The sequence below is a fragment of the Jaculus jaculus genome, chromosome 1 (genome assembly GCF_020740685.1).
Source record: "Jaculus jaculus isolate mJacJac1 chromosome 1, mJacJac1.mat.Y.cur, whole genome shotgun sequence".
NCBI lineage: Eukaryota > Metazoa > Chordata > Mammalia > Rodentia > Dipodidae > Jaculus > Jaculus jaculus.
Window position 1 is genome coordinate 70,014,783 of NC_059102.1, and position 21,075 is coordinate 70,035,857.

The 21,075-nt window shown below is 37.8% G+C and overlaps 1 protein-coding gene across 4 annotated transcripts in view; it reads left to right on the top strand.

Annotated features, from left to right (window-relative positions):
• Positions 1-21,075, top strand: part of Tle4 (TLE family member 4, transcriptional corepressor) — a 146,723-nt gene that overhangs the window by 56,689 nt on the left and 68,959 nt on the right. For 2 of the 4 annotated variants that reach the window (XM_045153249.1, XM_045153258.1), the window contains one exon: positions 19,662-19,866. In XM_045153249.1, the coding sequence (XP_045009184.1) occupies positions 19,662-19,866 (205 nt within the window). Of the gene's footprint in view, positions 1-9,903; positions 10,018-19,661; positions 19,867-21,075 lie in introns of all 4 variants that reach the window. The other 2 variants (XM_045153242.1, XM_045153254.1) reach the window with 2 other exon arrangements.

Consider the following 21,075-nt stretch of genomic DNA (forward strand, 5'->3'; position numbering starts at 1 on the left):
GTATTTTTTGTGCTGTTTCAGAAATTGTTGGTAATTCTATCCAATTCCAACCTCAAATCCATTCATTGATTACCAAAACTCAGATCAGCAATGCAAATGCCACTTTTTAAAATGAGACATTTTTATGCAATACATCTAAAGATATTCTTCATCAAGAACTATAGTGGAGAAATATTTAAAATCATTATTTCTTTCATAGAGTCATTGTATTAATATAAGAGCAGAAGTATTTATGTGAATAGTGAAAATACTATAATTTGTGGAATCTAGTAGTCTCAAATCTGAGCTGAAGTCTTTTGGACATCCTGCTTGGGTATTGGATGGAACATGTGTGTATCTACAACCAAGGCTATAGTGAACTCACATAATACAAGAAACACCTCAGATTCATTACACATTTGATTTTGAATTTTTGGTTGTTGCATTCAGAAACTTTTTAATATGGACAGATTTTTCTCCAGTCTTATCTATGGTTTAAGAAGCTTGGTTATCAACTATGCTGGGGAAGGTGTTGGTATGAAGCTGTCCCCTGAGTTGGTCTTTTTTTTTTTGGTACTTTCATGCCTCTGCTCAAGTGCTCACATACAGCTGTGATGCTACTTAAAACCAAAGTTTTGCATCACATCCCTCTTTATCTACAATTAGGATGTTTACACCCCTCCCTTTTTTTCCCTTGGAGCAGGGACCTACATTAGTGAGTAATATGTTCAGTCTACATTATTGAGTGATGTAGTTTTGGAGCAGGGGCATGTATGTATGTATATAGTTGTAATCTGCTGCAGTTCGATGGGGCTCTTAGAGGCAGTGATTTCTCTTAGAACAAAGGCTCTCATATAATTAAATAATTTTTAGCTCAATTCCATTTCAGAACTCTTCCCCCTGCCCCTCAAATACTAGGTAAGTCATATAATTGATTTCTAATTTTCTGCTTGTGGTGTGCATGTAGTTAATTTATGTTAAAAAAAAAAAAAACTTCTGTGGAAGAAATTTCTAGAAGCTAGCCAACTCTCCCCCCACCCTCACCAAATTGTTGCTAACCTGAAGCATGATTATTTCTTTCTGTTTAGTACAGAACCTTCCTCCTCACCTTTTCAACCATAAATGCACTTCACAGCTTGAGGTAAAGTGAGCACACAAGAGTTATAAGAATCCAGAATTTGGGTGTGTGCATCTGATTTAGCTTAAGGAATGTGGGCATGGGGCATCTGCTGGGACTGGGACCAAAGGTTTCCACATCCGCAAGGCTGAGCTTGTACAAGCTGTGCATGAGTTGGGTGAACTGTTACTCAGAAGTGGTTTCCGCCTGCAGTTGACAAGTTTTATCCCTTTTCATCCTTTTTTTTTTTGGTTAATTCTACTTTTCTCACTCTCTGATGACTTCTGATGAGCATTTTTAAAGGCCTTTACTCTTGTAGACCCAGCCTGGCTTTTGTGTCCCTCCAAGTTGAGAGGGCAGAGCAAAATTAGCTCTGAAAGAGGTATGCTCCCTCACACAGGCAGCTGCTACTCTTGGGGCTTCACTGGGTTTACCAACGCTGTCTAGGAAATCAACACAGGGCTCATTCTATACAAAAATACATTTGTGGTCTTAAGTGTTTTATTCAAGAACTTTGTGAAAAGGTTAGAAGCCTTTACCTTAGTGAGTAGTAAGAATGATTTAGTTGTCACATATACATGTGCATTAACTCAGCAACGCTTTTAACGCCTTCACCAAATCCTGTTCAAGAGGCACATTGTGTGTTTTCATTTCAAAAATATTTTAGCATGTTTTTTGACATGTATTCTGATGCATATCCTGAAATTACATTTAAATCATTTAGGTTTTGGTAGTTAAAAGCTTTCTAGGTTTATATTTTATTGCATATAATCAACTTCTAACTAACACATTTTGATTTCAATGAAAGTTGTTTGGAAGGATATCAAAGTACAGAAAAATAGAAACATGGTAAGAATGAAGCTGTAGACATTTGTAAGTTTATATACTTTTTATATTTATATTTGCAGATACCTTTTTAGATGTCTGAAATTAGGAATCTAGAAATATATATTGATTATTGATAGTTTCTATTCCTTAAGTTTAAATTTGTTGAGGTATAGCTTCTAAAAGCCACAACTTACCCTAAGTGACATACAGTTGTATGAATTTGACAACTGAAAACAGTTGTTTAACTATAACACCTCAATTCAGGTACAAGCTATCCTTCAATTTGATTCCCTTGTTTCTGTTTTGTAGACGTTTCTTTTTTGTACCTTCTCTAGCAGCCACTGAGTTTTTTCCCCCTGCAGTAAGCTTGTAGAATATACTGTCAGAGGGGTTGTCTATTATATAGCCTTTTGATGTTCTTTTTTTCCTTCAGCTTAGTGGGTCTAATTTATATGGTGCCAAAGGTAGCTATGCTGTCCAACACAAATAATAAATTTCATTAAAACATGAGATTTCTCATGCGTGTGATCTTTCTTTTTTTTTTTAAACTCGTGGCATGTTCTTAAGAGTGAACTTTGTAGATGGCAGCATCCCATGTTGCCATGTCAAAAGCCTAGACATGCCTGAAAGACATTTGGGCCTTGTTCATGTGCTTGCCCATGTCAGTAGCTAGGTCCTTTGTATGGCTGAACGATACTCCATTGTGAGGATAAGCCAGTCTATTTATTTATTCACTCCTCAGAGGACAGTAGGATTATCTCCAGTTCTGAGTGAATGAGAAAATGTTACAAGAAATATTCACATAGCATGCTTTTGAAAGAGAATGTATCTTTTTCTTTTGAGTTACTACTTAAAAGTGGAAATGGTGAGTGTGTGAATATTGCACTAACTACCAGACTGTTTCTCAGCATTATCGTATTGCCCTGCACTGTCCATAATCTATCTGAGGGAGATCTTGATCTGTGTCCTCACCAGCACTGGGATTTGTGGATTAAGATTCTTCCAGCTATTCTCACGGATATATAGTGTTTGTCCTTGTGTTGTCACATTTCTTTCCCATGGCAGCTGATGATCCTGGTAGGTGACATCTGTGTCATCTTCTGAGGATGCAGGTACTGAAATCCTTACCTGCCTTTATCTTACTATATTTTTATTACTGAATTTTAAAGGTACTTTAGTATTTTCTGTATAAATCTTTATGTATTTTTCAAATATATTCACCAATTTATAGTTCATCTTTTCATTCACTTTTAGTATCTTTTGAAGAATATCTTTTTGTTTGCTTCTGTTGTCTGAGTGAGGGTGCCACTGTGCAGTTAAGGCTGGTTTCAGACTCTTACAATCCTTCTACCTTTGTCTTCTGAGTGCTGGGATTAAAGACGTGTGCCACCATGCCCAGCCCGAGTTTATTTTTGTTAAGATTTGAGATATAGGTATTGGGGATTTTAGGATTATTTTTCTTTTTTGCTTTGTTTGCTTTTCTCTAGACATGAAATTAAATTGATTTGGCACTTTCTTTTTTATTTTTTGTTTAGTTTTGTTTTCCGAGGTAGGCTCTTGTTCTAGATCAGGCTGATCTGGAATTTACTACATAGGCTCAGGGTGGCCTTGAACTCACGGCAATCCTATCTCTGCCTCCCAAGTGCTGGGATTAAAGGTCTGCACCACTATGCCAAGTCTGGCATAATTTTTTTGAAAAGTCTTTATCTTTTCTCCATTAAATTGCTTTTTCTGAAAATCAGTTAACCATATGTGTGTGAGTCTGATTTGTCCTTTCTAGTACTCAGAAATTTATATCTTTGTTATGAGTATACTGAACGCTGAGGATGGTGGGGAAAAACCCAAGTTTAGCATAAAAATTTCTCAAAAATGGTCTTTTTTGTACCTGCCAGCTTTCCTCCCCTGAGTGTGTACCTTCTTTATTTCCTCTGGGCCACGCTATACCCAGCTAGTCTCACAGCTGCCTCATGGTAGGCTGTGCTGACTTCTGCATTTACCTTTCTGTACTTCAGTCTGCACACAGAGGTTCCTGTGATCTTTGTCTAAAACATGAATCCAGTCCTATTGCTCCTCTTCGTAAGCCTTTCTGGTGGTTGTCTGTTTTGCTTAGAAGTGTCTGAATGTTTCAGCCTGACCTACAGACTCAGCGTGAGGTGACCTTCACTCCCTTTCTGACTTCTTGTCCCCACATATGCTTCATTTATCTGTGACTGGTCAGATGACTCCCAGCATGCTCTTGACTGGGGTCTGTGAAACAGGTCTTCCGTCCTTCAGAGTTCCTTTCTCCACATCCTGACAGGATATTTCTAGTGCTATCTTCTAAGTCTCAGCTCAGGTGGCCTCTCCTCAGCAAGGGCCTCCCTGGCTGGCAGCCCTTTGTATGTAAGCATCATTGCCTCTGTTCTCTTAACTATCATCCTGTCTATTTTCTTCATTGTACCTACCATTGATTAATGTATCACTTTCCCATGCCTCGCTGGTGAAATTTTGCTTATTTTCTATCCCTGCTGTTAGGACAATAATTAGTTGTTTTTGACAAATATTTATGCAATAAATATTAAGTACTACTTTTCAGTATATATATGGATAATTATTTGTAATATTGTTCATCAGATAAACAAATACTGTGTTTTGAGCTATTTTCTTATTTGAAACCCACCACCACTACCCAGTGTTGAGCCAGGGTGGAAAGGAAATGTGGACTAGTAAAAAATAACACAAAGTGTATTGTGATCTTGTGAATGTCATTTGAGTCCTCTATAACATTCATGGCTAGAGCTGATAGTGACTAAATTACTGTCTAGTTCAACACTGTATAACTTTGCAAGCCTGTTCGTTTTGATGATTATGGAACTTTCATTTTAAAAATCAGGGTCCTTTTGTGTCCATTATTTCTCTAAATGTGTCATATTTCTAAGGTTTTTTTTCCCCTACATTGGTAACCAAGGAGAACAGATGCTTTGTGGGTATGTAAAGCCCAATGTTAAGCATGTGTAGTGCATAATTTTACCTTCCACACCAACACTGTGTGGAAGGAAATATTCTTCCAGCATTACAAAAAGTGAACCAAGGCTCAGAATCAGGAAGCAAATTCCCAAAGAGTACTCCCCACACACCTCTAGGAAGAAGTGGCAGAAATGGAGTCTGAACTTGCATAGAATTTGGAGTTGGTACATCATTTGTTAGAATCATTTTGTCTCTTATTTGTTCTCATGACTGTTTTCTTCTTCCTTTTAATGCTGAGATCATACTGTCTTTATCCTAAAATACAGTTAAGATTGTCCAGTGCTCAGTGCTGGGAGGGAACTGGAAAGTGGTGTACCTGGTGCTAACTGGTTAGCCTGACTTGCATGAGTGTTACCTTCTGTGGATGGTCTTCATGCATACCCATCTCTTCCTGTTTGCTACATCTTATTCTTACATAGACGAACCATACACAGCATCTCAGAATTAAAAAGAAGAAAAAGAAAAACAAAGCTTTGAGCCTGTGCTAAGAATAGGACTGGGTAAAAATTCCAGTAAACTTATATAGTAGAGTCTATATAGACAGAGTATTTGTCTCTGTTGGTTTAAAGAGGCATTAGTAGGTGGTTGTTGGGAAACCTGCTAACCAAAAGTATACAATGAATCTGTTGCTAAATATTGTCAGGGACTTGGAGGTAGAAGGGCTTCTTGATTACAAACTGTTGGTGGTTAGATAATTGCAGACAGCTATGGCTGAGGTGAGTGAGGAGGTGGCTTCCTGGAGGAGGACAGCATCTAGCATATGGTAGGCCAGTGGACAGTTGAGGAAATTTATCTTCTGGAGTCTTCTGTGCTTGAACTTACACCCTTACTTAATTATAAGCTCTGTTCTTATTCTCTGCTTCCCATTTCACCTTACCGAAATCTTGTCTATACTGATTACAAGTAGCGACTGGTTTGTAAGACATATTAATAGTATTGCAGTGATGACCTAGGAAGAGCAAGAGCTGCCTCCTCAACCACTTAACACTAAAATTAACGCATTCTTGAACCTTTTTGAAGGCAACCCCATGTCATTGTTAGAATTCTCCCCCCCCCCTTTTTTTTCCCTGAAGAGAGTCATCAAAAGGGGCAATAACTTGGTTCTGATTTGTTTTCTCTGACCAGCAGGACAGTGCCAAAGCAAAATGGTAGTCATACCATGTGTTTTTGTTTTTTTTTTCCCACTTGAAATTCTCTGGTTTATTTGTTGACTTGAAGCATTTTGTAAGCATAGATCAGCACAAATTAATGTTTAGGATGAGAAACCAGTGGGCCTAAATAAAGAATAAGAACAAAAAGCCAGTTGCTTGCTGTAGATGTGGGTTGAAAGCTAAAAAGTGTTTCCTGGCATTAACAGCTGGTAAGGCTGGAATCTTGTCTGAGCAGAGGTTGATGTTGAGGCAGGCTTTCTTTGTCTGACTCTCCCTTGAAGCCAGAGCCTGCCTTCTACTATGAAGACTAAAACAACCTTCTCCAGTTTTTCTTACAGATAAGTGCGGGCACTATCAAAGTCGGTGAGATATAAGGAGATATGTTTTTCTCTTTAACAGAAGGAGTTCTGCTTTTTTCTCCTGTGGAAAGTTGTCCTTTCTGAATTTTAACATAGTTGTATGAGGATTCTAACATATATGTGAATCTGCAAGCTTCTTGTGATAGAGAACTTGTGTTGGAGAGATGATCCAAAAACTAGACAGAATTTGAACCAGAGCCTCCAAGAACCAAATCATGTACCCTCTCCTTGGTCTTGTTATATGAGAAATCAAAACCCTTATGATTTAGGTCACTTTTGTTTGGGTATTGTATAACTTGAAGAAGAATTATATTAACTGGCTTATGTTTACATTGTAACACCACATTGATTCTTTCCTATAGGAAACCAGGAATAACCGGAACATCAAGTGACTGGGGATTACATATCTATGTAATGGCAAACTATCAGTCATTACTCATGGCTGGCAGCAGCATTACTTAAGGATATGGTAGAATGCTTTTGATATACATTACATAGGGAGAGAAGGAACCAGGCATTAATAATAACATGTTATTTTTACTTTAAAATCCTTACACATACATTGAAAAAAATAGATCCACTAATGTTTCCTTTGGATGATAGTAGTATGTTTTATTTTAAAAAAACTTTTTTTTTCTTTTTTACTCTTCATTTTATCTATACTATTTCTAATCAGGAAAAAAGTACAAGACAAAATTGCATTCCTCTTCTCTTCTTCCCCATGTGAATAAATGGTTCAGCCAACCACCCAATTACTTGAGGTCCAATGTTACAGGTTATCCTGAACTCTCCAAGCAATTCTCTAATCTTTTCTCTTTATATAACCACCCTACTAAGTTTTCTCCAAAAATATATCTCAGCTGCTCTTTTTTATGGCTAATCTTTAGAAAATAAGCACATATTAAGTACTTTTACGTTCCAGCTTAAAATTCTAGCCTTTAAGTTTTTAAATAATATTTTTGTGTGGGGGCGTAGGTGTGTATGTGTGTGTGTGCATGTGAATGCCAGACATAATATACCACTCTTTGTGTCTCACTTTGTGTGGGTGCTGGGGAATTAAGACCAGGCCACAATGGAAGCCCTTACCTCTAAACCATCTCTTTCATCCCCAAAGTGATGTTTTTTAAGCCAAGTTTTTTTGCAGGCTGCATTTCTAGCTGCTTTATAAGTGGCATGGTCCAGAACTGGATCACTTGCTGATACCTGTTACAAATACCTCTTAACAGCTCCTGGCTTGTCTTCTCACTTTTTGTAGGTATCTTTGAAGAACAGATGGTTTTCATTTCAACTGAGTAATAAATGCTATCAATCTTTTTCTTATGGTGCAAACTCCCTGTGACCCATTAAAGAAATCTTCCTTTAAGATTGAAAGTACTCAAACATAGATCTACTCATATATGTCAGAAAGGGTAAGTGGATTAGGGGAGAAAGCGCTGGATGCCACAGCTATTACTGCAGGGATAGTTAATTATTCTTGCAAGGAAAATGGAAATTAGATTCATGTATCTTATCATATGCAGTAGTCAATTCTAGAATCATTTAAAAAAAAAAAAAACTTGACCCCTCTCTGCAGCCAAAAAAAATCCTTAAATGTATTTTGTCTAAGATTTTTAGATGGGTCACAGAGAACTCAACCATTAGAAAAAGATTGATAGCACTTCTTACTAGGTTGAAGTGAAAGACATTTGTTCCTCAAAACTACTTATAGTACAGAAGACAAGCCATAAACTGCAAGGAGGTATCTGTGACTCAGACCCAAAAATGCTTAGGATCCTGATCACACCACTTAGAAAACAACAGAACAAAAACACTTCCCCACACTTCTTAGAGGTCTTACTGTTCTAAAATTTTAAGCCTGCCCCCATTCCTCCTTGAGCAATTACTGACAGTTAATAGTTGCAGGAGGAACAGGCCACATTCTCTGCAGTGGTGCAGTCACTGGTGAGTTGCATGTGCTCTGGTAAATAATCTCCTACCTATGCTCATGCAAACAACTCTATTTAATATTTAAGCACAGTGAGTCACATAAATATTCAAGTGGGAGGGAAACATCAAAATAGAAGAGGGACTACTTGGGAAGAAGGGTTCAGTGGGAGGAGGATGTGAAGGGGGAACAAGGAAAGGTGATGGAAGGGGATTATGATCAAAATATATATGGCCTAGAGAGATAGCTCAAAGGCTAAAGGTGCTGGCCTGTAAAGCCTGAAGGCTTGAGTTTGATTTCCACAGTATCCATGTATAGCCAGATGCTCAAAATGACACCATGCATCTGGAATTCATTTACTGTGGCAGGAGGCCCTTGCACACCCATACCCACTCTCTGTCTCTTTCATCTGTCTATCTTACTCTTTTTAATTAATAAAAATATTTTAAAATATATACACATATAAAAATGTGAATATAAAAAAGAAGAAATGTTATAGCCCTTTAGTGTGTGCTGTGTATACTCCCTTGGCCTAACTTCCTCTGTGTTCAGTGGCATCCTGCCAGGCTTCCTTCCCTCTGGTCCTAGTAGGCACTTGGTCCAGTCCTAACAACTGTTCACTTTTGCACTGATTCTGTTCTCTTAGCTCCAGATCAAGGGCTGTTATGAGCATCCACTAGGTCTCTGTTCAGAGGTCACTTCTTGAGAGGGGCTACCACTATTTTCTCATTATGAGTGAATGATTGACCTCTCTAGGGTCTGTGCTGATGGATAGCAGGCACACCACTGGACTGGATGGGCCCCATTTCTTGATGCTGATACCATCCTCTACAGACTCACAATTTGGACAACACATGAAAGATATTAGACTGCATCATCCACCTCAAGGGATGGTATACAGTGCACTCAGTTCAGTGTCCAGATTCAGCCTTTCTTTTTTGAATTTATTAAAGATGCAAAATCAAAACTACTACCATATGTTATACATTACAGTGTTTGGCATTTAGCAAATTTTTTGATCTGTAGGTATGTTCTGTACAGCTGTATCCACATACATACATGTGCAACACACATGAACTTTCACATTGTTGGAAAACAACTTATGTAGATGATATCTGAGGTTCCTTCTACCTCTCACATTTGCAAATCCAAATCAGGGAAGGTAGAGTGTTTGGTCTTTAAAAATGAATCCCCTGAATCCAGTGCAGGAAGCTTTCTGAGCACAGTTCCTTCACTAGGGAAGTCTGTGACGTAAACGTCACTTCCAGTAAGGTATTAAAGTCTAAAAGTTTTCCTTGAGTATCTTAAGGCTCCATTATTAATTTGCTTAGAAATAGATTTCTTAGTAACCTTAGGCCAACTCAGAAAAAAAAAATGCTGTCAAAATTATCATTGGGAAACAACAAATAAAGCTGTTAAAATCCCCCCCCCCCTTTTGGCCTTTATTTTGTAAATAGAACTTTAAGTTGAAGGAGTCGAACCTTGACACACATCTCATGGGATTTACTAGCTTTGCTTGTTATCTGTCTTGCCTTTAAGATCAGTCCAGATGTTGTGAGGAATCCCGAGATCTGTGGCTTGTTTAGGAGGAGAAATGTGATCTTTAAGCGACCATCTCTCTTGGGTTGGGCTGCATCCTGTCTTTCTCCCACAGTAAGTCCCATGTAGTATGTCCTCTGCCTTGCTTACCTTGAAAGCCTCTGCCTTTATTCTTTTTGCTTTTTCTTCTTGCCATATATTCACTTAATCTTTAACCTTTGCTATGGAAGTTTACTGAAAGCAAGAATTTTCATCTCATGGCAAGACTGTCACTTTTTTTTCTCTTCTTGCTACTATGGGGAGTTTGAGTGTGAATAGTAAAACGATCACTGTATGCTTATCTATTATTGCCTAGGTTTTTACCAGGTGAACTTGTGTCACTTGTACGTACGTCTCTGTACACACATACACATGCACTTTTGAAAATGACACACAGTATTTTACCAGTAGTATTTCAGTGTGTCCTTTCTATAAACAAGGGTATTTTCCTATGCAGGGGCAATGCAATTAATACCTTCCTGCATTTTAGCATTGCAGTTTACAACCATATTTTTCCATTTGTCCACAAAATTTCATTGTTAGCACATTTTTTCTCAGAGCATTTTCTCTCCATTCCAGGATTCATGACTAAAAATCACCTTTCTTGTCATGTCTCTGTATTCTTCTCTACTCATTAATAGTTGGCTAGTTTTGCTTTATATTTTTGACATTTTCAAGAGTCTACTCTTGTGGAATCCCAGAGTCTAGATTTGGTAGTTCCTAATGTTTTTATATTTAGATTCAGGGTAAGTGCTTTTAGGGGAAGTGCCACCAAGGTAATGCTAAATATTTCTAATTGTGTCCTATCCTTGCTGAAGCAAAGTTACTGTGGGTTGATACTCTGACATCATGAATAACCTGTTTCCTAACAACTTTGTACTCCATTTTAACTTTTTCAGATCAGTTAGAAATTCAGAATGAAAACATGGTCATTTTTAAGTTGTTTCCTTTAAAATTAATATCCTGTGAAGAATTTCCTCTACTTTCTCCTTCCCTCCATCATACATACTGTTTCCTAGTAATATTACCACAGGTCATGTAATGTTCACACTCACCATGGGAAGTAGATTTTAGTATAGTACCCACTTATGCATCAAGAAATGGAAATTTAGCAGCCTTGTGTAATGACTCATGCCTTTAATCCCAGCATGCAGGAGGCAGAGATAGGAGAAAAGCTGTGAGTTCAAGGCTAGTCTGGGACTGCAGAGTGAGTTCCAGGTTAGCCTGGGCTAGAGTGAGACCTTACTTTAAAAAAAGATACAGAAAGTTAGAGATATCAGATGGCTGTCTCTTGCTTCTGAGTGTATAAGGCCTCTGTTGAATGGCTCTGATTGATACTCTTACTTTGTGGAACTTCTTGAAGCTATCTAGGACCTTCCCTTTCACACTCAGCCCAACCACTGTACAGCCAGGATCTGGGTTAGCAGGTCTATGTTACAGCTCCATCTTGAGCTTATACTCCAGTCGGTAGTGTTGTCTCCTCCTCTTGGCTTCTCAAGTTCTGCTTGGGTCCACCTTCTCTCTTGGAATTATGTCTCCCATTTGGATTACAGCATATATTTTTAGTTAGTGTGCCCAGCTTGGCTAGCTGGTAGAAGAGTAGTCATGTGCTTGGAACCAGCAGGCTTAGAGTTAATGAGCTGCCCCTGACTTGGGAGCTATTCTCCAGTCCTTGCCACCAATATGTCCCTAGCTTCACATGTTTTCTTAGGACACCAAAAACTTGGTCACTTTAAAAAAACTATATGTGGGCTGGGGAGATCACTTAGCAGTTAAAGGCACTTCTTGCAAAGGCTGCCAGCCTTGGTTCCATTCCCGGTCATGTAAAGCCAGATGTCCTTTAGGTGGCATATGCACCTGGAATTTAATTAACAGTCACAAGAGTCCCTGTGTACCCATAAACTGCTTCTTGTCTCTTGCAAATAAATAAAAAAAAAACTTTATAATCTATTATGGTAATTACAGACACACACACACACACACACACACACATATATTTTGATTTTTCCAGGTAGAGTGTCACTCTAGCCCAGGCTGACCTGGAATTCACTATGTAGTCTCAGGGCGGCCTCCTACCTCTGCCTCCCTAGTGCTGGGATTAAAGGCATGCACCACCATGCCTGGCAAGGTAGTTACTTTTATTATGCTTTGATTTTTTTTTTTTTTTTCTTTGCCAGCAGACTCTTCTTAAGAAGGCTCATTGTTCTTTAGACACTGTCCATTTGCTTGGTGGCTCTCTTGCTGTCTGACAAAAGCCATTAATAGGCTTACCTTATACTTTGTTTTTTTAGAAACTAAGATGCAGTCACTAAATTGCCACAAAGCTTTTATTGCTTCTAGTGAGAAACATGTTATTTGAGAAGTCTTTGGTTTTTGAGAATTTGTTAGAGATAAGGGGTGGAGTCTTGAGCCAGGAAGCTTATGACTGACTTCCAGCTGGAGAAATTAGCAGATTTGGTGGGCAGGTGTGGGGCAGGGCAGCTGCTCTATCCTCCCTAGCTGTTGGCCAGTCAGCCTAGGTGATCAAGAAGTTGGAAACCTTTGATTCAAAGAAATTCTTTATTTATTTTTCTTTTTTGCTGGCAAGAAGATAACATTTCAAAAGATACTTCTTGTAAATTTGATTTTTCAATAGTCCTTTTTTGCTCTACTTGCCCATGTTGAAATTACAAGGAAATAATTATTTGTTAAGGAAACCCAGGAAAAATCTGTTAATAAAATTGAGGCTATTTCCCCCACCTCATAGCAGTGTATTTTCAATCATAATTGTTGGTGAGTTTTCAGAATTACATTAATTATCTTGTAAAGTACTTACTAGCTTGAGTTTAAAGTTCACTCCACTTTAATGTTTATTTCCTTGGATGGCCTGTCAAGTGACAGAAGAAATAGTTGATTTAATATTGCTGAGATATGAAGTTTCTTGTTGGTTTCCTTTTTAATGAAATAAGGTGTGTAAATAAAGTAATGTCTACAGAGTTTCCACAATCCTCACTTTTCTTGGTAGGATTTTCCTTGGTTGTAGTTATAGAGAATACATGTTTTAAAATGTCAATTGGCACTACAGTTTGTAGCCTGAGATTCTTTTTTTTTTTTTAATTATTACTTGAACTTTCTGTTTCTTGAAAAGGCAGTTTTTTAATTTGCTGATTTGTAATTACCCTAATGATGACTAATCTTAAATTGTTTCAATAACAAATCTATGCCATGCTAGGGACTTCTCATGCATATTTCTCTTCCTTTGGTCTTTAAAAGGAGGTAGGTTTTCTATTTTTCATGAGATAAGAGGATAATAACCTTCACATTAACTGTTGAGTATTGAGCACAGTGGGGCAGAGATGAGAGGACCATCAGCTATCACAGTGTATAGGACTCAAATAGATTGTCCTATCCTTTGTCCTTATGTAGCATCTTCCAAAACCTTACTTCTTTTCCATGGACTGTATGTGGAATTTTCCTCTGTTGACAAGGACACTTGATAGAAAGTTTAAAAAAAAAAAAATTTAAATATTGTTTGTTATTTGATCAAACAGAACCACTTTTTTGTTTGTTTAATGAAAAAAAGGATTGAAGTTCAGCTTAGCCATTTGCAAGCTTGTATTTAAACAAAGTGGTCTCTAATTTAACTAAGTTTGCAGTATAGTTGCTAAGGCAAAGAACTCAGAGAATTTTAAGTGATTACAACTTGCAATAGGGAAACAGTTGTATTGATGACAATATTTGAACATCAGCTGTAATATATCAACATCTCTTGTTTTTAACATATGCCATTTGGCGATGTGTTAAATGTCATTTTATCTATGGTTTTATATTTTGAAACCATGATAAAAATGTTCCTTTCTGTTGATAGTAAGTGAGTCTTGAGTGCTCAGCACTAAGTGCAACATTTTTATCACATGCTCCAAAGCTCAGGGAACATTGCAGAAGGGGGGGGGGATAAAAAAATAAAATATATATATTAGAGCCAGATGATGGAGAGGAATGGTTTGGAATGCTATCTTGCTGTCTTCTGGACACAAAATGGCTGCTGTATTCATCATCTAACAATAGCTGTTGTTACCTGCCTAAGACCTGCATAATTAGGGACCCATCAACATTTATCAGGCCTACTGGAGGAGGTCAAAATCCAAAATACAGCAAAGTAAAAGAAAGAAGGGGGTTGGGATAAAGGAGGGAAACAAAAGAAAGTAATGGGAGGGAGTGATGATCAAAATACATTTTGCATGAAAATTGTCAATAAAAAGTTTTAAAAATTGCCCCTTTTTGCTGGATACAATAAATATATTTTTATTATTTGATATTTTTGTGTGAGTCACTTATGACAAAAGTTATGATGCTTTTCTCATTTTCATTTCTCCCGTAAGTTTAAAGCCTATTCTATTAATCAGTATAGCTATAACTTGGTCTTTCATTTATAAAATCTTTCTATAAGTATTTTTATAATAAGTATAATAGTAAAACCACTTATAATTATGTGATGTGGGATACTGGTTCCAATTTGGGTACAAAAGAAAATGACATTAGTGTGTTTGCCAGGGAAATCTGAATAAAGTACTTTGGTTAATAGTAATGTTCTAAGGTTGCCATTGTGGATGACATTGAAAAATCTAAGAAAGGGATAGAGAGATGGCATTAGAGGTTAAGGCACTTGCCTATGAAGGTTAAGGACCTATGTTCAACTCTCCAGATCCCACATAAGCCAGATGCACAAAGGTGAGGCAAGCACAAGGTCACACATGACTACACTACTAGGTGGCAAAAGCATCTGAAGCTTGACTGCACTGGCTGAGGCCCTGGCGCACCAATTTCTCTCCCTCCCTCCCTCCCTCCCTCCCTCCCTCCCTCCCTCTCTCTCTCTCTGTGTGTGTGTGTGTGTCTATCTCTAAAATAAAACAATAATTAAAAATCTTAGAAATTTATCATTAGTGGGTTCCAGGCAAAGAGTATACAAGAGTTCCTATTACTGTACTAAACTAAATGCTTTATATATTTGACACACAACTCAGTAGCTTGAGTTTATTTGTTGAGGTTAAATTTAGAGGTGGTTGTGTTTGTGATATTTATAATTTTTATTATTAAGAATTAAAAATATAAAAGTCCAACAATAAAATAATTAGTACATATTCTCATGTGGGAAGGGACTAGCTTCAAGTTTGATCATTTGGCCATCAGTTTTGCTCATTTTACACTGTGGCATTAAATTGGACAGGTGAAGGATTATAGTAGAAGCAGCTTTGTTTTCTTCTGACTTCATTTTAAATTCTGAAGATTAAATTATTACCTAGGAGAAAATAAAGCCAAATTAATCTTGCTATAAAATGGCTGCTACCATTATTTAATAATCTGTATGAACATATGACTAAAATAAGAAATGTCTAGTAGTTTGAGAAATTTAAAATGTAGATCTAATTAAAGAGTTAAAGAATATGCACATGTCTGTACCTTGCTATTCCTGTTTAAAAGACCTTTATTTTCTTGTGTTGTTGAATGTCATATGAATGGTTTTGACCTCAAGTTCTGCCAGAATTGAAAGGCAGTTCTAGCATACTTTTGGTCACAGTGCTAAGGGTAATTGGGATGAGGGCACCCCCTCCTCATTAAGAAACTTAAACATAGAAATATAAGAATTTAAATATACAGAGATTGAGTATGTGTGTGTGTTGATGACTAGTAGAAATATAATGGTTTAGATGACTGACTTGAATAGACCTGCTACTAGGGAAACGGTCTGTGGCTGGGGTTGTAAAGTAAGTAGTGTACAGTTAGACTCATGCTACTTTATAGAAGGTCTTCAGTGTTAAAACATTTGAAACTTTATAGGTGAGCTGTGGTGTTTAGAATGAAATAACTTCCAGAGAGGCATTTTATTAGTAGTAGTAGTATCTGGATTTTTTTTTTTTCTTTTGAATCTCTACTATATGGGGAGAATTGACTAGGTTATAGGATATAAAAGAGGCCTGAGGGCTGGTCTCTTCTGTCCCAGGTATCATCTTGTGTGGAAAGTCAAGGTCTTCTTATCCATTAAAAGGTGAATTATGACATCTTTGTGAGGCAACACAGTGTCAACAAATGCTACAAGGACTCCTGTGATAGATGCAAAGATGACTGGTGAGGCCATTGAGAACAGGTGAAGCATGACCAAGCTGAGTGAGTACAATGTAGATAAGTAATATGGGGGTTTGAGAAAATGTGAGATGATGTGAACTTAGGGGTAGAAACTGCTGTTGGTGATGCAGTAGAGCCATGTTGGACGTGAAATGAGCTCATGGAGTTACAGTGTGACTAGCATATGGAGTGATGAGAATCCTATGCACAGTGAAACAGAAATAAGGAACCCTTGGAGAATTGGCAGGATTCAAGGAGTATGTATGGAATTAGGGACATAGAAGCAAATCCATGATGGTTACCAGTAACTCAAGCCAGTATAAGTTGCCTACTGATTTTGCATCATGAATTTTCAGTTTGACATAATGATGCCTTGTCATGTAGAATTGCTGGCAAGTAGTTACATTGAGGGCAAGGGAACTTGGGAAACAGTAATATGAGAGTTGTTTGAATAAAATTTGGTAATGCCAGGAAAGAAGGACAGAAGAGTACAAGAAGGAAAGGTCAAGATGCACATTTAGTTACCTTCAGAGAGCTACAGAAAGACGGTCATGGTGGTCATTACAGGGCTTAAAGGGATGATAGGAAGATGAGGAGAGTTTCAGCAAGAATGTGTGGCACTGATGTCTTCAATCATTGTGTCTGGATGGTCCTCGTTTTTATTGTGAATGATGGGCTTGGGGTCCAAGTTACAGGATTTAATTTGGTGTGTGTGTATAGGAGGGCCCTGCTGAGAAGCAGAAGCAGCAGCTTGACATGAATTTTAAAAATAATTTTGGCTATGTGGAGTAGTAGCTAAAATGGGCAAAATAAATTTATTTTAGGTGTTTAAAAAATATTTATCAAGGGCCAATTGTATGGGAAGCACTGTGTGAAGGACAGTGAAGGACATAAAATTGACTAAAGTATAGTGAGATATTTATTTTCATTATTTCCTTCCCCCCAAAAATAAAAAGTGCTACTTCAAGCTCTTTTACTTTACATGGGCAGTTCTTGTAAAGTGTTAGAAATTCTGGTGTTGAGCCTCTAAGGAGGGAAGATGGCACAGTGGATAAAGGCTTGCCACACAAGCGCAAGGACCATAGTTAGGATCCTCAGCACTCATGTAATGCTGGTGGACCATGGTGACCTGCCTGTAATCCTAGTGCTCAGAAGACAGAGGCACGTTTCCCAAGGCAAGCTGGCTAGCTAGACCCTCTGAATCAGGGAGTTCTGGCTTCAAGTGAGTGACTTTGTTGCAATAAAATTAGATGAGTGATCAAGAAAGACGCATGATGTCCCTTGTAGACATATACCCCCCACACATACAGATGCAAAAATAAACAAAACCTCCAACTGAGCAGAATGATCCCATCAGTGACAGAATGCCTTGGAGATGCGAGGGAATGAATTAGAGAATTAAAGAAGCAATAAAAGAGAGAAGATGTGGCCCTGCAGGTAGAGAAGGGATAGCCTTAGAGGGAAAAATAACTGTCTTCTTTGAATATGGCAGAAAGGAGATAAGGTTCTTTTCAGAGCTATTCTGAGGGAGAATAGAATAAATTGGAGATCTAGGAAAGTCTTCATTGTGAATGTCATATGCAAGAGACAGATTGGGGTATATTTTCTGCCTTTGAAAATATTCTAATCAAATAGAGGCAGTTAATGTATGTATATATAATCTTTGAGAGAATAACAAAACATCTGAATCGCAGGGTTTTGGCTTGGCTGAGAATGTGTCCAAAAACTAATGTTTCTGCAGCTATAGAAGGCTATAGGGTGTGTGTAAGATACAAAGTTGTAGAGTTTTGAGGACATAAGAGAGACATAGCAGGCACTTGAATGTGAGCTCAGAAGTAGAAGTATATGTGCCCAAACTATACACAAGTACTAGTGGAATTTAAAGGAAAAAAAGAGAACAATTTCTGCCAATAAGTTGAACTAGGTTTTGAATTTCACATGTTTTTACCTCAAATCCCTATATGTGTTCTTTTCCCCACCCACTCTCAGGTAGGTTCTCACTCTCGCTCAAGATGACCTGGATGTTACTGTAGCTGTAGGTTGGCGTGGAACTCAGGGTGATCCATCTATCTCAGCCCCCTGAATGCTGGGACTAAAAGTTTGTGCCACCATGCCCATCCTAAATAATAGTATGTAAAGAACTGTGAAGATAATTTCAGTCACACAAATGAGGAACTATCTCGTTTTTAAAACTGCAATTCAGAAAGGAATAGGTCAAGTTTGTGGCTTGGATGTTAAGTGTCTGAATGCCACTACCATTTTCCATTTCATGCCCATAAATCGCCTTAGGTGTTTGAACTTTATTTTATTTACTACATGTAAAATGCATGTAGCTGGGTACATTCAGGTTAGAAAATAGCAAATATAAGCTTTGTTTTGATAGTCAAATACATTAAGACACTAAGAAGAGGAAGAAAAAAATAAAAGTAATTTGAAGAGAAAAAAACATTTACCAACTTCTTGGAAATTTTGGAAAAAGACATTTCAAAGGCCTTTTAAAAGTTATTTTGTAGCAGGCCAGTGGCAGAGTGGATAAAAGTTACTTTGTGAAATTTTGTTTAGGGAATTATAGGAAGAACTCTGGCTATCATAGATTAGACCTATAAAGTGATTTATTTAAAGACTGTGATAAATATTTAATGACTGCAAACATTAGTCTGAGAATTACCCAGCACTTGTTCTGATAGAATCATGTTTGCAGTGTTTGAGTTGAAGAGATTCCTGTTCAAGGATGCATTTAAGTTAACATCCTCTCATTGCCTCCTGCCCATCCCCTTCCTCCTCTGAAGAGTCCGCCTGACTGGCCTGCAGTAGCTCCCAAGGCTGAGTGAGCCTCATGCAGCCTCTGCTGAGGTCAAGCACTCCCATTCCAACCTCTCCAGGGCTTTCTCTCTGTGTTGCCAGTGTGCTGGTAAAAATGACTTTAAACTCTTGTCAGCGCAGTTACTGGTGCATGCATCACAGTCCCACTCAAATAAACCTGTCACAACACAGAGTCGGCCGCTAGAGAAGAGTACAAGGGCAGGCCTCTAGCTTTTCATTCGAGCATCACTAAACGTGCACAGAGTGCCCAATTATTTCAGCATTATTGAGCAAGTCTACAGGAGGACCCAAGCCTTGCTACATTAGATTTTCTTTAGTAATTTGCTCAAGTACCGCTGAGGACACTTAAAGGGCTTAAAACGGTAGCTGCAACCAGTTTCCTTTTCTGGGTTGTTAATTCAGGTTTTCTCTTTCAAATTAGCTCTCCCTGCATGCTGTGGTCTGGGAGAACCGTTTAACACTGATTTTCTCAATTTTCAGCATTTTTTCAACATTATTTCCTTAACTGTTACTCATATATATGTTTTGATTAGAAATGATAGCTGGGCATTTTTTAAGCACAAAGAATACAGAGATTTTGTTAAAGAAATTTCAACTATTAAAAGTTGCTTAGCCAGTTATACCATTTAAAAATTACATATGCTGCATATGTAGAATCCCTAGACTTAAGAGGAAAGGTAACATTTATCAACAATAAATCTAGGGCAGATCCTCCGTGGGTGTCTATGTGTGCGTCCTCTTTGTTGTGGTGAGTTCAGGGAACAGATTCAATATCTGTGTCTGATTTTTCACAGCAGCAACAACTCCAGGCTCAGCATTTATCACATGGACATGGTCTGCCTGTGCCTCTGACACCACACCCTTCAGGGCTTCAGCCTCCTGCCATTCCACCCATTGGCAGCAGTGCCGGACTTCTGGCCCTCTCCAGTGCCCTGGGAGGTCAGTCTCACCTTCCCATTAAAGATGAGAAAAAGCACCATGACAATGATCACCAAAGAGGTGAGCCACCATCCTGGGATTCCAGTGTGATTATACCTGCCCACTGCTTAGTGTATCTTCTAGAAGCCCATATGGATTCATTTTACTAGTGTCTAAAGAAAACATTTTCCATTGGAAGACATATTTATCATTTGAATCAGCCATTCAGCAAGAGTAAAATTACTGTTCAAAGCAAGGGATTGTTATTGCCTTTTTTCCTGGTGGTTCTAGGGAACTTCACACATTAGGCAAATACTGTACCATTTTCCAACTCTCTGAATTATTGCCTTTGATCTCTTGTTAATCTCTACTTCCCAAGTTTAAATCACTAGTGAATTCCGAGTTTGAAACAATATGTAGCATTATTAGCCAATTCTGACCGGATTGTTTTGGGGAAAAATTTAAAGGCTTTATAAGGGCTCACTTGATTACTTGACCAAATAAGTTATTATTTGCAAACTTAGATGAACCTGTACAATACAGTGAGAACCTATCTCACAGGTAAGGAAACGTTCAGTTACCCTTAGTAATTGAGATGATTTCATCCAAATTAATGAAGTCTGTTGGTTTACGTGTGCTCTCACCCAGCTGTTCAGATGGATAACAATTGATATCTTCCAATAGGAGTGACACAGTTGTTCTGAAATTCAGTTGTGTTTTCTTAAGGTTAGTCTCCTTCCTCCTGCTCTAAGAAAATCTGAAAGAAATGAATGATTTCCTTGATTTATATGATGTAACCACTTAAATAGACCTACAAGTATGGAGATCCAAGCAGTTATCAAAAATCTCCCAACTAAAAAGAAGTGATAGTGAGAGGCATCTTGTATGGCTGTATGTTTATATGTTAGCAGTCTACTAATCATTTGCTAGTTAATAAAAAATGAAGTAAGGATTCCTTGTAATTAGCACAGTGGTGGTTCATTGATTTGAGCAGGTGTGGTTCGTAATTCAAAACTCATCTCTTCTATTTCAATGTCATTAGCATGAGTTTACAGTATCAATAAGTTATCTTCATTACATAAGCATAAATTTACCTTCTCTGATGTTAGAAATACTGGAATATTTGTCCTCCTTTTATCAGACTGATGTGGTAAATACTTGAGTAATGCTTGTAAACATTTTAAAAGTGGAAAAGTCAATATGGTACATCAGTAGTAGGAATGCCTAACTTTGCTTCTTCTTAAATTGTGTCAAAGGTGCCTTGGTGCTCTGTGAGTCAGTTATAATAAT